This window comes from Rhinopithecus bieti, unplaced genomic scaffold (assembly GCF_001698545.2).
Source record: "Rhinopithecus bieti isolate Rb0 unplaced genomic scaffold, ASM169854v2 scaffold_74202, whole genome shotgun sequence".
Taxonomy (NCBI): Eukaryota; Metazoa; Chordata; class Mammalia; order Primates; family Cercopithecidae; genus Rhinopithecus; species Rhinopithecus bieti.
The window spans coordinates 108,671-122,057 of NW_016827513.1; the positions used below are offsets into that span (position 1 = coordinate 108,671).

The 13,387-nt window shown below is 43.1% G+C and overlaps 1 protein-coding gene across 1 annotated transcript in view; it reads right to left on the minus strand.

Annotated features, from left to right (window-relative positions):
* Positions 1-8,830: 8,830 nt before the first annotated feature.
* The window catches only part of CHMP3 (charged multivesicular body protein 3), a 43,137-nt gene continuing 38,580 nt past the window's right edge, over positions 8,831-13,387 (minus strand). Inside the window, exons 4-5 of the mRNA XM_017863823.1 lie at positions 11,784-11,898; positions 8,831-10,248 (exon numbers count right to left, since the gene is read on the minus strand). Coding sequence (XP_017719312.1) covers positions 10,106-10,248; positions 11,784-11,898 — 258 coding nt within the window. The 3' untranslated portion in view covers positions 8,831-10,105. The remainder of the gene's footprint in view (positions 10,249-11,783; positions 11,899-13,387) is intronic.

Sequence of the window (13,387 nt, forward strand, 5' to 3'; positions counted from 1 at the left end):
CTGCTGTGAGCTCCACCCAGTTCGAGCTTCCCAGCGGCTTTGTTTACCTACTTAAGCCTCAGCAATGGTGGGCGCCCCTCCCCCAGCCTTGCTGCTGCCTTGGGGATAGATTGCCGCAGACTGCTGTGTTAGCAGTGAGGGAGGCTCCGTGGGCGTGGGACCCTCCCGGCCAGGTGTGGGATATATTCTCCTGGTGTGTCTGTTTGCTTAAAGCGCGGTATTGGGGTGGGAGTTACCCGATTTTCCAGGTGTTGTGTGTCTCAGTTCCCCTGGCTAGGAAAACGGATTCCCTTCCCCCTCGCGCTTCCAGGTGAGGCGATGCCTCGCCCTGCTTCAGCTCTCGCTGGTCAGGCTGCAGCAGCTGACCAGCACTGATTGTCCGGCTCTCCCTAATGAGATGACCCCAGTACCTCAGTTGAAAATGCAGAAATCACCGGCCTTCTGTGTCGCTCGCGCTGGGAGTTGGAGACTGGAGCTGTTCCTATTCAGCCATCTTGCTCCGCACCTAGTTGGAACTTTGTACTGTACCTCCTTTTCTTTCCTTTTGTGTATATTTTTAAGTTATTTTCTTGGTTATTCCCTCAGGAACTGCAGCTAACATCTTAAGCTTTACAAACTTCAGGAGTTTCTCTTGTTTTGTTTTTGAGACAGAGCGTCACTGTGTCACCCAGGCTGGCACAGTCTTGGCTCACTGCATCTGCCACCTGGGCTCAAGTGATCTTCCCACCTCAGTTTCCTGAGTAGCTGGGACTACAGGCATGCACCACCACTCAGCTAATTTTTTTATTTTTATTTTTTTTGTAGAGGCGAGGTCTCACTGTTGCCCTGACTAGTCTCAAACTCCTGGGCTCAAGCAGTCCACCCACCTCAGCCTCCCAAAGTGCTAAGATTACAGGCGTGAGCCATTGTGCCTGGCTTACAAACTGCAATAGTATACAAAAAAGTTTGCCCCTATACATCTTCATCTCTCCTTATTTATAGTGTTATTGTCAGAGATTACATCTCTATATATTGTGGGCATTAACATAGATTTTTTCTTTTCTTTTTTTTTTTTTTTTTTGAGATGGAGTCTCACTCTGTCGCCCAGGCTGGAGTGCAGTGGCCGGATCTCAGCTCACTGCAAGCTCCACTTCCCAGGTTCACGCCATTCTCCTGCCTCAGCCTCCTGAGTAGCTGGGACTACAGGCGCCCGCCACCTCGCCCAGGTAGTTTTTTGTATTTTTTAGCAGAGACGGGGTTTCACCGGGTTAGCCAGGATGGTCTCGATTTCCTGACCTCGTGATCCGCCCATCTCGGCCTCCCAAAGTGCTGGGATTACAGGCTTGAGCCACTGCGCCCGGCGTAGATTTTTAATTATTTATGCATATTTGCCTTAAGGCAAAAAATAGGAAAAAATGAATTACAACCAGAAGTATAACTGGCTTTTATATTTACTTGGAATTATCTGTACTAGTGCTCTTAATTATTACTTTTTTTGTATGACTTTAAGTTAGTCTAGTGTTGTTTCATTTCAGCCTTAAGGTCTCACTTTAGTATTTATTGTGTGGCAGATCTGCTAAGAAATAGACTGCCTTCATTTTTGCTTTTCAGGGAACGTCTCAGTTTCTCCTTCATTCTTGAAGGATAATTTCCCTGGAATATAATTCTTCATTGATAGCTTTTTTACTCCCCAGCACCTTAAATATGTTATCCTTACAGCCTTCTGGCCCTCGTGGATTCTGATAAGAAATTACATTGAGGATCCCTTGTACATAATGAGTCACTTCTCCCTTGCTGCTTTAAATTTTTTTTTTTTTTTTTAAGTTTGTCTATCGTGTCTCATTGTGGATCCCTTTGGGTTTATCCTGTTTGGAATTGAGTTTCTTGGATTCTTATCTTTCAGATTTTGGAGGTTTTCAACCATTATATCTTCAAATACTGTCCTTTTGTCTCTTTTCCCCCTGACACTGCCATAATGTGTATATTGGTGAGCTTGATGGGCTTCCACAAGTCCTTTGGCTTTTCTTCATTCTTAACTCTTTCTATTCCATAGACTGATTTTTTTGAGACAGGGTCTCACTCTGTCACCCAGGCTGGAGTACAGTGGCATGATCATAGCTCATTGCAGCCTCAATCTCCCAGGCTGAGGTGATCCTCCTCCCATTTCAGCCTCCAAGTTGGTGGAAACTACAGGTGTATGCCACTATGCCTGGCTAATTTTTTATTTTTTGTAGAGATGGGGTCTCGCCATGTTGCCAGACTAGTTTCAAACTCCTCTGCTCAAGCAATTCTCCTTCCTTGGCCTCCCAAAGTGCTGGGATTACAGGCATGAGCCACCAAGCCCAGCCTTAGACTGTATTTTTTTCAATTATTCTGTTTTCAAGTTTGCTGATTCCCCCTTGTACCTACTCAAACCTGCTGTTGAACCCCTCTAGTGTATTTTCAAAAATTTCAGTTAGTATACATTTGAGCTCCAGTGTTTCTCTGTGGTTCTATTTTACACTTTCTGTCTCTTTATAGATATTTCATTAGTAGTGTTTTCCTGGTTTTCTTTTTAGTTCATTTGTCCATGGTTTTCTTTTACCTCCCCAGCTTTTCTTCCCAGGTTTTAGGCAGTCCATTGTATGTTTCAACTTTAATCTTTCACCTCAGGTAAAAGGTGCACTTTCTTCCTCATTGCCTTACAGTGTTTTCAAGCAATGCTTGCGCTTTTCTGCCAAGGAGGTTCTCAGGCAAACCAGAGATGACACCTTGTGTCAGTCTCCCAGACAGATTTACGGCAGACACATATAACTTGTGAATAAGGCCTGCTGTGGGCTGCTGTATTCAAGACCACTGCCATGCTGGGAGGGGCAAGTAAAAATGACACAAAGTTTTCTTAACATTATTAAGTTTCCTTTTTCTTAATCCAGATTTACTTGGTTGCTTTATAGTAACCTTTGTTTTCCAGAGCTCTGACAAACTGGGTTCAGGGGTGTTTTCCTCTCTGGAAGGATGGGTGTTTGAAGCTGTCTACTCCAACATCTTGCTGATATTCTATAAATCTATTTTTGAAACTATAATTATGTACAGGAAAGAACTTCCTTACTCTAAAAAACAAGGTATTTCCCCACTATGGCCTAGATCTGCATTTCTGAGATGGTTCAGTGGCTGGGGGATGTTAATTCTGATGTCTCAAAACTGTATTAGTCAAATAAATTTGGGAAAAGCATATGAAAGCCTTAGAAAAGTTCTCAAGAAAACCTGTTTTATGTTTATTTTAACCAAACATTTCCAAGTCTAAGATCCTTTTATTACTGAGAATAAAGATTACCATTTGAAGAACACCTGTCACTACAGTAGGACAAGAAAAATGGTCCCAGTTAGTGAAAGCTTTGAAAGCTGTATGATTTGTCAGTTGTGGGGAAAAAGGCCCAAAGCAGACATGACTAGTACTATTTGGAAACAAATGAGTCAGAACCCCATCTCTCCAGGAGTTCCAAGACAAACACCTGGAAATACATAAAACCAAGGTGCCTAAAGCCATATGAGCTGTATGATTGCTAAGTGTTGTGGAAGACATCTTTGATAAATGAGACAGGGATAGTCAGGTTATAGCCTGCTTGGAGTGAACTACTAGGTGACCACCTCAAGCTGAAAAGTGATTTTTAAAAAGCTATGTTTCAAAACAGAAATGTGATGGTGGTATGGAATGATAGTTTGAGTGCCCTTGGAAATGAATAAAATTAAGGCACCAAGTAGATCCTATATGTGTTTGGGGTAAGATGTGAGGCAGGGTGGGTGGGAGCTGATGCTGCTATTGCTGGACTCAAGTTGAGTACCTGAAGATAGAGAAACTTTTATTGCACGTCTATACAACCATTATTTGTCTTCCACATCATATGCCCTTCTAGGACTAAGTGTCCGACTCACTTTGTCCCCAGTGATGCGTGTGTTAGTCCATTCTCACACCGCTATAAAGAACTACCTGAGACTGGAAAATTTATGAAGAAAAGAGGTTTAATTAACTCACAGTTCTGCAGGCTGTACAGGAAGCATGGCTGGGAGGCCTCGAGAAACTTAGTCATGGTAGAAAGGCGAAGGGAAAGCAAGGACCTTCTTCACATGGCAGAAGGAGAGAGCAAGCAAAGGGGGAACTGCTACACACTTAACCAGATCTCATGAGAACTCACTATCATGAGAACAGCAAGGGGGAAATCTGCACCCATGATCCAATCACCTCCCACCAGGCTTCACCTCCAAGACTCAGGATCACAATTCAACATGAGATTTGGGTGGGGACACACAGCCAAACCATATCATTCCACTCCTGGCCCCACCCAAATCTCATGTCCTCACATTTCAAAACACAATCATGCCTTCCCAACAGCCCCCTAAATTCTTAACTCATTCCAGCATTAACTCAAATGTCCCAAGTCAGGTCTCATCTGAGACAAGCCAAGTCCCTTCCTCCTATGAGCCTGTAAAATCAAAAACAAGTTACTTCCAAGATACAGTGGGGCTACAGGCATAGGGGTAAATGTTCCCATTCCAGACAGGAGAAATCAGCCAAAAAGGGGCTATGGGCCCCATGCAAGTCCAGAACCAAGGAGGGCAGTCGTTCTCCAGAATGATCTTTGACTCCATGTCTCACATCCAGGCCACACTGACACAAGGGGTGGGCTCCCAAGGCCTTGGGCAGGTCTGCCTCTGTGGCTCTAAATATGGCCCCTATGGCTGCTTTCACAGGCTGGCATTATTTACAGGTGCACAGTGCAAGCTGTCAGTGGATCTGCAATTCTGGGGTCTGGAGGATGGTGGCCCTCTTCTCATAGTTTCACTAGGCAGTGCCCCAGCGGGGACTCTGTGTGTGGGCTCCGACCCCACATTTCCTCTCCACACTGCCCTTGCAGATGTTACCCATGAGGGCTCTGCCTCTGCACCAAACTTCTTCCTGGACATCCAGGCGTTTCCATACATCCTCTGAAATCTAGGTAGAGGTTCCTAAACCTCAACTCTTGCCTTTGTACACCCACCTAACACCACATGGAAGCCACCAAGGTTTGGAGCTTGCACCCTCTGAAGCAGCAGCCCAAGCTGTACCTTGGTCCCTTTTAGTCACAGCTGGAGCTGGAGTGGCTGGGATGCAGTGTGCCATGTTCCAAGGCTGCACAGAACAGTGGGGCCCTGGGCCTGGCCCACAAAACCATTTCTCCCTCCTAAGCTTCCTTGCTTGTGATGGGAGGAGCTGCTGTGAAGGTCTCTGAAATGCTCTGGAGGCATTTTCCTCACTGTCTTGGCTATTAGCATGAGAGTCATCTTACACAAATTTCTGCAGCCTTGAATTTCCCCAGAAAATGGGTTTTTCTTTTTTACCACATGGTTGGGCTGCAAATTCTCCAAACTTTTATAAAAGCTCAGCGTTCGTTTTAAATATAAGTTCTACTTTCAGGTCATTTCTTTGTTCATGCAAATGAGCATAGGCTTTTAGAAGCAGTCAGGCTACATCTTGAATACCTTGCTGCTTAGAAGTTTTTTCTGCCAGGTACCCTCTCAAGTTCAGATTTCACAGATCTCTAGAGCAGGGGCACAATGCCACCACTCTCTTTGCTAAAGCACAGCCAAGAGTGACCTTCACTCCAGTTCCAAATAAGATTCTCATCTCCCATCTAAGACCAACTCAGCCTGGACTTCACTATCCATATCACTGTCAGCACGTTGGTCACAACCATTCAACAAGTCTCGAAGTTGCAAACTTTTCCTCATCTTCCTGTCTTCTTCTGAGCCCTCCAAACTGTTCCAACCTGTGCCCATTACCCAGTTCCAAAGTCACTTCCACATTTTTCAGGTATCTTTATAGCAATGTCCCACTTCTCTGGTACCAATTTTCTATATTAGTCTGTTCTCACACTGCCATAAAAAATTACCTGAGACTGGGTAATTAATGAAGAAAAGCAGTTTAACTGACTCACAGTTCCGCTGGTTGTACAGGAGGCACGGTTGGGAAGGCCTCAGGAAACTTAAGAGTCACAGCGGAAGGGCAAAGACACCTTTGTCACATGGTGGAGTGGGAGACAGTGAAGCAGGAAGTGCTATACACTTTTAAACAACCACGTCTATGAGAACTCACTATCATGAGAACAGCAAGGGGAAAATCCGCCTCCATGATCCAGTCACCTCCCACCAGGCCCCACCTCCAACACTCAGGATCACAATTCAACATGAGATTTGGGTGGGGACACAGAGGCAAACCGTATCAGTGCCCAATAAAGTGTACGAGGGATAAAGGAATGCATGAACCAACAGTGCTCTTTCCTTACCTGAGAGCAAGAATGGAAAAAACATGACCTCTCAACAATTAAACCAACCCTATGTTTAGATCATTTTATTTGAGTGGCTGGAAGAGAGGTTATCACTATTCTGGCTATCCAACCATCTACCGAGATAAAGTTTAATTATCCACCTAAAAAATATTCAGGGATTATGAGCATCCCATAATTCCAACATCATCCTGTGAAGAAACTAGATGGATTAAGGCTATCATAAAACATTAACCTGGCATTGCTGTATGTCAGTTTTTGCCAACTTCACCTGTGGATTCAATGCAATCCCAATCAAAACCCAGCAAGTTATTTTGTGGATCTTGACAAACTGGTTCTAAAGTTTACATGGAGAGGCAAAATATCAGAATAGCTGGCACAATGTTGAAAGAGAAAGGTCAGAAGACTGATACTACCCAACTTTAAGACTCACTATAAAGCTACAGTAATCAAGATAGGGTGGTAATGGTGAAAAAACAGACATGATCACTGGAAACAAATCGCCCAGAAATAGCCCCACACAAATACAGTCAACTGATCTTTGACATGGAAGCAAATGCAATACAATGGAGAAAAGACAGTCTTTGCTAGAGGCAGTGGCTCATGTCTCATCCCAGCACATTGGGAGGCCAAAGAGGAAGGATCACCTAAGTCCAGGAGTTCAAGACCAGCCTGGGCAATATAGTGAAACCTCATCTCTACAAAACACCTTTAAAATTAGCTGAGCATGACGGCATGCACCGGGGGAGGATCACTTGCGCCCAGGAAGCAGAGGTTGCAGTGAGCCAAAATGGCATCACGCTACTCCAGCATGGGTCGACAGAGTGAGACCCTGTCTCAAAAGAAGTCTTTTCAACATCAACAAATGGTGGACAACTGGACACACACATGCAAAATAAAAAAAAAGAAAAAAGCAAGCAAGAAAAAACAAATCTAGACACAGACTTAAACACCCTTCATAAAAATTAAAGTAGATCACAGACCTAAATGTAAAACACAAAACTCCTGGAAGATAACAGGAGAAAATATAGATGGCTGTGGGTTTGGTGATGATGTTTTAAAATACAACACTAAAGGCACAATCCATGAAAAATACAGATAAGCTGGATTTCAATAAAAATAAAAACTTCTGCTTTGTGAAAGTCGCTGTCAATAAGAAGACAAACCACAGACTGGGATAAAATACTTGCAAAAGGCACATCTGATAAAGGACTGTTTTCCAAAATAGACAATACTTAAAATTCAATAATCAGAAATACGCAATTAAACAATAGGCAAAAGACCTGAAAAGACAACTTACTGAGAAGCAAGCATATGAAAAGACGTTCAACATGTCATGAGGGGACTGCAAATGTCAATCAGGTACCACCACACAACTATTAGAATAGCCAAAACCCAGAATGCTTACACCACCAAATGCTGGTGAGGGTGTGGAGCAACAGGAACTCATTAATTGCTGGTGGGAATGCAAATGGTGCACTTTGACAAACGAGACAAACCATATGATCCAGCACTGAAGCTCTTGGTATTTATTCAAATGAATTAAAAACATGCCCACAGAAAAACCTGCAGACAGATGTTTACAACAGTTTTATTCATAATTGCCAAAACTTGGAAACCACGAAGAAGTCTTTCAATAGGTGAATGGATAAACTGTTCATCTAAACAATGGAGTATTATTCAGTGCTAAAAATAAATGCACTATTAAGCCATGAAATGACATGGAGGAACCTTAATTGCATATTACTAAGTGAAAGAAGCCAGTCTGAAAAGGCTACATATTGTATGATTCTAATATGACATTCTAGAAAAGGGAAAACTAGGGAGACAGTAAAAAGTGGTTGCCAAAGAATGAGATCATGTCCTTTGCAGGAACATGGATGGGCTGGAGGCCATTATCCTTAGCAAACTAATGCAGGAACAGGAAACCAAATATTGCATGTTCTCACTTACAAGTGGGAGCGAAATAACAGGGACACAAAGGAGTAACACTGGGGCCTACCTGAGGGTAGAGGGTGGGAAAAGGGACAGGACCAGAAAAATAACTATTGGGGACTAGGCTTAGTACGTGGGTCACTAAATCTGTATAACAAACCCCCTTGTCACGAGTTTACCTGCACATGTACCCCCGAACCTAAAGTAATTTTTTTTAAGTGGTTGCTGGGGGATTAGGGAAGAAAGGGATGAACAGGTGAAGCACATAGAAGTTTTAGGGCAGTGAAACTATTCTATATGATTCTATAATTGTAGAAGATATTATACATCTGTCCAAGTCCATACAATGTAAAACACGAAGAGTGAATCCTCATGTAAACTATGGACTTCAGGCGATAATGATGTGTCTGGTGTGGGATACTGATAGTGGTGGGAGGCTGTGCATGTGTGAGGACGGGATATATGAGATATTTTTGTTCAATTTTGCTGTGAACCTACAACTGATTTAAAAAAATCCTTTATTTAAAAAACTTTTTAAACTATACTCTAAAGATGAAATCAAGAGTAATAGGAGGGTCCTCTGGACTCAAGAATGACTTTTTTTTTTTTTTTTTGGTAGAGACAGGATCTTGCTATGTTGCCCAGGCTGATCTTGAACTCCTATTCTCAAGACAGCCTCCTGCCTCAGCCTTGTAAAGCACTGGGATTATAGGCACGAACCACCACACCCAGCCAAGATTGCCATTTTGTATGATGAGGCTGGAAGGACCCCATTGTTTCAGGATTTTGCTACAATATACAAAAACCGATCTGTGAAGACAGTGGCTGGGCTTTTTTCCTGCCTGATTAGTTCAGTGCACATACAACTTGGACCAGAGGATCTGGGTTTGAATCCCAGCTCTGATACTTCCCAAACTGCGCTGTTTTCCTTATTTGTAAAGACTAAATGAGATCGCATATGTCAAAGAGCTTTGTAAACTCTCAACACATACAAAGTGTTACTGTTAAAATGATTTATAAATGTATCTTAAGAATGTCCCAGATGAGTGAATGTTGGTTAGGATGCATGACCACATCTTAGAGTGCTCCTGGTCAGCTCCTGACTTTGAGAAAACACGGATAGGAAGGCCCATGTCCCATGCACAAGACAACCAGCTCAAAGCAGGGACAGGCAATGAGAGGTGAAAGAGACCTAGTCCTACAGCTGTCTGATCTGGGTGCAACTTGCAATGGGAAGGGACAGAAGCTCTAAATAGACCCACATACACACCCCAGGACATAATACAGCCACCAGCCAACAGGACAAGCAGCACAATTCCCAAGCATCCTCTTGGTTAAACAGATAAAAGAATGGCTGCCATACCATGTCTGTGAAGGCTGGGGAGCAGCATCCACAGAGCAGAAATCAGTTCTGCTGAGCTTCCAAATCCCATATGCCTGGCCATCGCAACTCTTTCCACACCCAACAAATGAAGCAATCTGGGAGAGCCAACACCTTGAAAGTTTACTGCACAGAGCAATCTACAATGGGGCCAAGTGCTAAAGCAAAAATTTATTAAAATTCATTTATACAGTGTTTTATAGACAAAAGTAGAATCTTCGACATTCACGCAATCACCTGTATTTTCAGAACTGCTTCATGAGAAGATGGATTTCTTTCTCCTCCCCAAAATAAGATATTTCTGTCTATACTCCTAAAAATGATGCATTTATTTACACCACCTTTACAAGAACAAATTCTTTGCGATCCCAAAACCTGGGCAGAGAGTGAAAAGAGACAAACAGAACCTTCTCCAAAATGGTAGTCCTCACAACGGAGGTGTAATGCAAGAGATACATAAAATGGCAGCTCTTGAGAGGAGTGTGAGCACACCCAGCGGGGTAGGCAGCCCCTAGCTGCGGAGTGTGGCCAGCCGGGACTGCATAGCCTCCAGAGCCTCTTCCTCCTCCTCCTCATCTGAGGCAGCCATCGCTCCTGAAGGTTCTGGCTCTGGAAGGGCATCGGTCACTTTACTGGGTGCTTTGCCCAAGGCCCCTGAAAAGAAAGAGCGAAGATGAACATCACATTGGCTTAAGGAAGCAGCCCCTCAATCTTCCCTGTCTTTCATTCCTGGACCAATCTGACCAGATACAAAAATGGGACCGTAAATCAAGTTGTTTTGGGGGCGTTTTACTCACTCTGGGAAATGTGCAAATAGCTACCTGTAATGATGCCAAAGTCATAATAATTGTATAAGAATCTTGGTTCTGAAGCTCCTAATCTAAATTCCTAAATGCTACTGAAAACTTTAAATCTTCTTTCTGAATAAAACTAAACTATTTGTAAATCTTCACAAAATATTTTCTTGGAGTAACTGTCTTCCTTTCCCCAACAACTTAAAACCAACAAATGAACAAATAAAAATTAAACCCCACCATTTTTTAAATTAAACATAAAACTCAGAAAATCTAGAAGTAAAAGTTTAAAACTCATTAACCATCACTTGGCGATTACTATTTTATCATCTCCCTTCCAGACTTCTATAGACATGGTTTTACACAAAAGTATGTATTTCAGTAAAAAGGCTTTAATCACATATTGTAAGTATCTTTCCATGTTAATGAGTATATTTCTATATCATCTATCACAATATATAGTATACCATTAAAATAAATATAACACAAATGATTTTATTAGGCATTTAGTTTGTTTCAAACTTTTCTTTTTTCTTTTTTCTTTTTTTTTGAGACAGGATGTCTCTCTGTCACCCAGGCTGGGGTGCAGTAGCATGATCATGGCCAACTGCAGCCTGGACCTCCTGGGCTCAAGCAATCCTCCCACCTCAGTCTCCCAAGCAGCTGGGACTAAGGCATGTGCTACCACACCCACCTAATTTATATATTTTTTGTAGAGATAGGATTTCACCATGTTGCCCAGGCTGGGCTCCTGAGTTCAACCAATCCACTTGCCTCGGCCTCCCTCAAAAAGTGTTGGGATTATAAGCATAAGCCACTGCACCTGGCCTTCAAACTTTTGTTATAAAGAATGCTACTACAGACATCGTTGAGTTAAATATTTCAGCACATTCTTAATTCATTAAACTCCCAGAAGTCAATCTGTTAGGTCAAATACTTTTTTTTTTTTTTAATACATATTTTTTTGAGATGGGGTCTCACTATGGTTGCCCAGGCGGGTCTCAAAACTCCTGAGCTCAAGTGATCTACCCACCTCAGCCTCCCAAAGTGCTGGGATAACAGGCGTGAACCACTGCACCTGGCGAGGGCAAGGGCTTTTGAATGGCTACGGTCAAATTGCTTTCAAGAAAGTCTATACCAATTTAAAATCCCAACAGCAGTATATGAGAGCAGTATCTTCCTTTAAAATCATGAAAACTCTAAAATTTTAAGAATTATTTGTGTTTTTTTAAAAGATGGTTATGGGTATTGTGCTTGCTTTTCAAGAAATAAGCTGCATACTCTAAAATGTCAAAATGTAGAAGGGAGTTAATGCCTAAATAAAAGCTACTAGCTAATTTAGTGAATGCAGGAAGAATGGCCATAAAAGGAGAAGGAGGAATCTCATGGTCATACCTGCTGTAATTTCAAACAGAATTCTGTCAATTTCCATTTCTGCTTCTTCCTCCATTTCTTCCTGATCGTCCATGCTTTCAAAAGTGTCCTCTAACATCTCTTCTATGATCCCAGCCTAAACACAGAATAAATATGTCACTTCGGTCAACTGTTAAATCTGTTCCCATCAGACACCTGACACATCACCTAGACTGAGCTGAGCCTAAGTCCAGTGCATCCTTTCAAGGGCTGACACACAAGACAGCTGGCCAAAGGAAACACTGGATGTTGTCCTCTCTGCAGAAATGCAAAAGCCCCAAAGGGAAACAGCTCTCTAAATTTAACACCCTAGGGGTGGGGTTTGCTACTACTGGCTGTCAGCAGAGCTTCCTCAAGTAACCCAGACTCAATATAATGGCAGCACCTGAGAAACAGCTCGCTGACAGATGAGTGTATTTCCAGTGCCGTTTTGGAAAGCATCTGCCCTAACACTGCAAATATAATCCGTGAACGCAGAGGTTGGAATATGGTATGAAAAGTAGTTGGAGCCGTAGTAGACGCTGTGATAACAAATGCCAACAGCAGGGCAGAAGCCAAAAAAGGCCTGGAGAGGACTCCAACTTGTCCAGGTTACATCTGCCAGAATGGGGTAATCTGGTAGGTCTGCAAGGATCAGTTAACCAAAATCTGATCACCCACTCCTGGGAGGACTAAGACAATATTTCTGGACCTAACAAGGTAAAGGCCAGACACTTTTCTGGAAGTCCTGTGCCTGGCAGCGTGCAGGAGCCAGCCAGTTAGCCTCCTCTGTTCTCAAGGCAGCAGAGCACCACTGCAGGACACAAGCAAATGGCTTTAACACTGGCCCAACCCAACCCAGCCCTGCAGTCTTTGTGCTCAGCAGTTCCTCAACTCCCAGATAGGGCCCTATTGAATGTTCTTTCTTTGTTACTGAAGCAAAGGGTTGGAACAGCAACCTCCAAAGTCAACAAGGGGGCTGCTGACATCCCTGGGCAGAACAGGTACTGGGGGGTTGAGTGGCTGTGGTGGAGGGCATGGGTTCAGGTTTCTGAGAAGCTGCTAGAAAAAGAAAATCCTGGTTGTCTTGCCACCTGAAAAAACTAAGTCCCTTGCTTTGTACCTTGACGTTCTGGTGATTCAAGGAGCAGAAAGTCACATGTAGCAGCTCCGGCCCTGGCTCCCTTGTACTCAGCCAGGGTACAGTTCTCAGTGACTATGCTGAAGGGTTCAGATTTAAAGCAACCCTCTATCCTGCCTGCCTGAATCGAACTAGCACCCTATTCTGCCCATCTTCATATCCGTTCTGTCCAACCAAAATGAACAAATAAATTCAAATTCATGTTCACCCAGGTGGAACCCTAGGGCCTTCCTGAATGGGATCATCTTAGTACTGGGAGCTACTGTAAAAGAAGTGCAATAAATGCTTGCTAATTGGTTAAACAGAGTCCACCAGAATCCTAACTGTAATAGCCCTTCACACTCTGGAGGTAGAAGTTGTCATTTTTTTATTCATTCAATCAGCAACGATTCATCAAAGTCCTGCTCTGTGCCACACAATAGGCCTGGGGATAAACAGAATGACTAAGATGTGTTCCTGCCCTTGT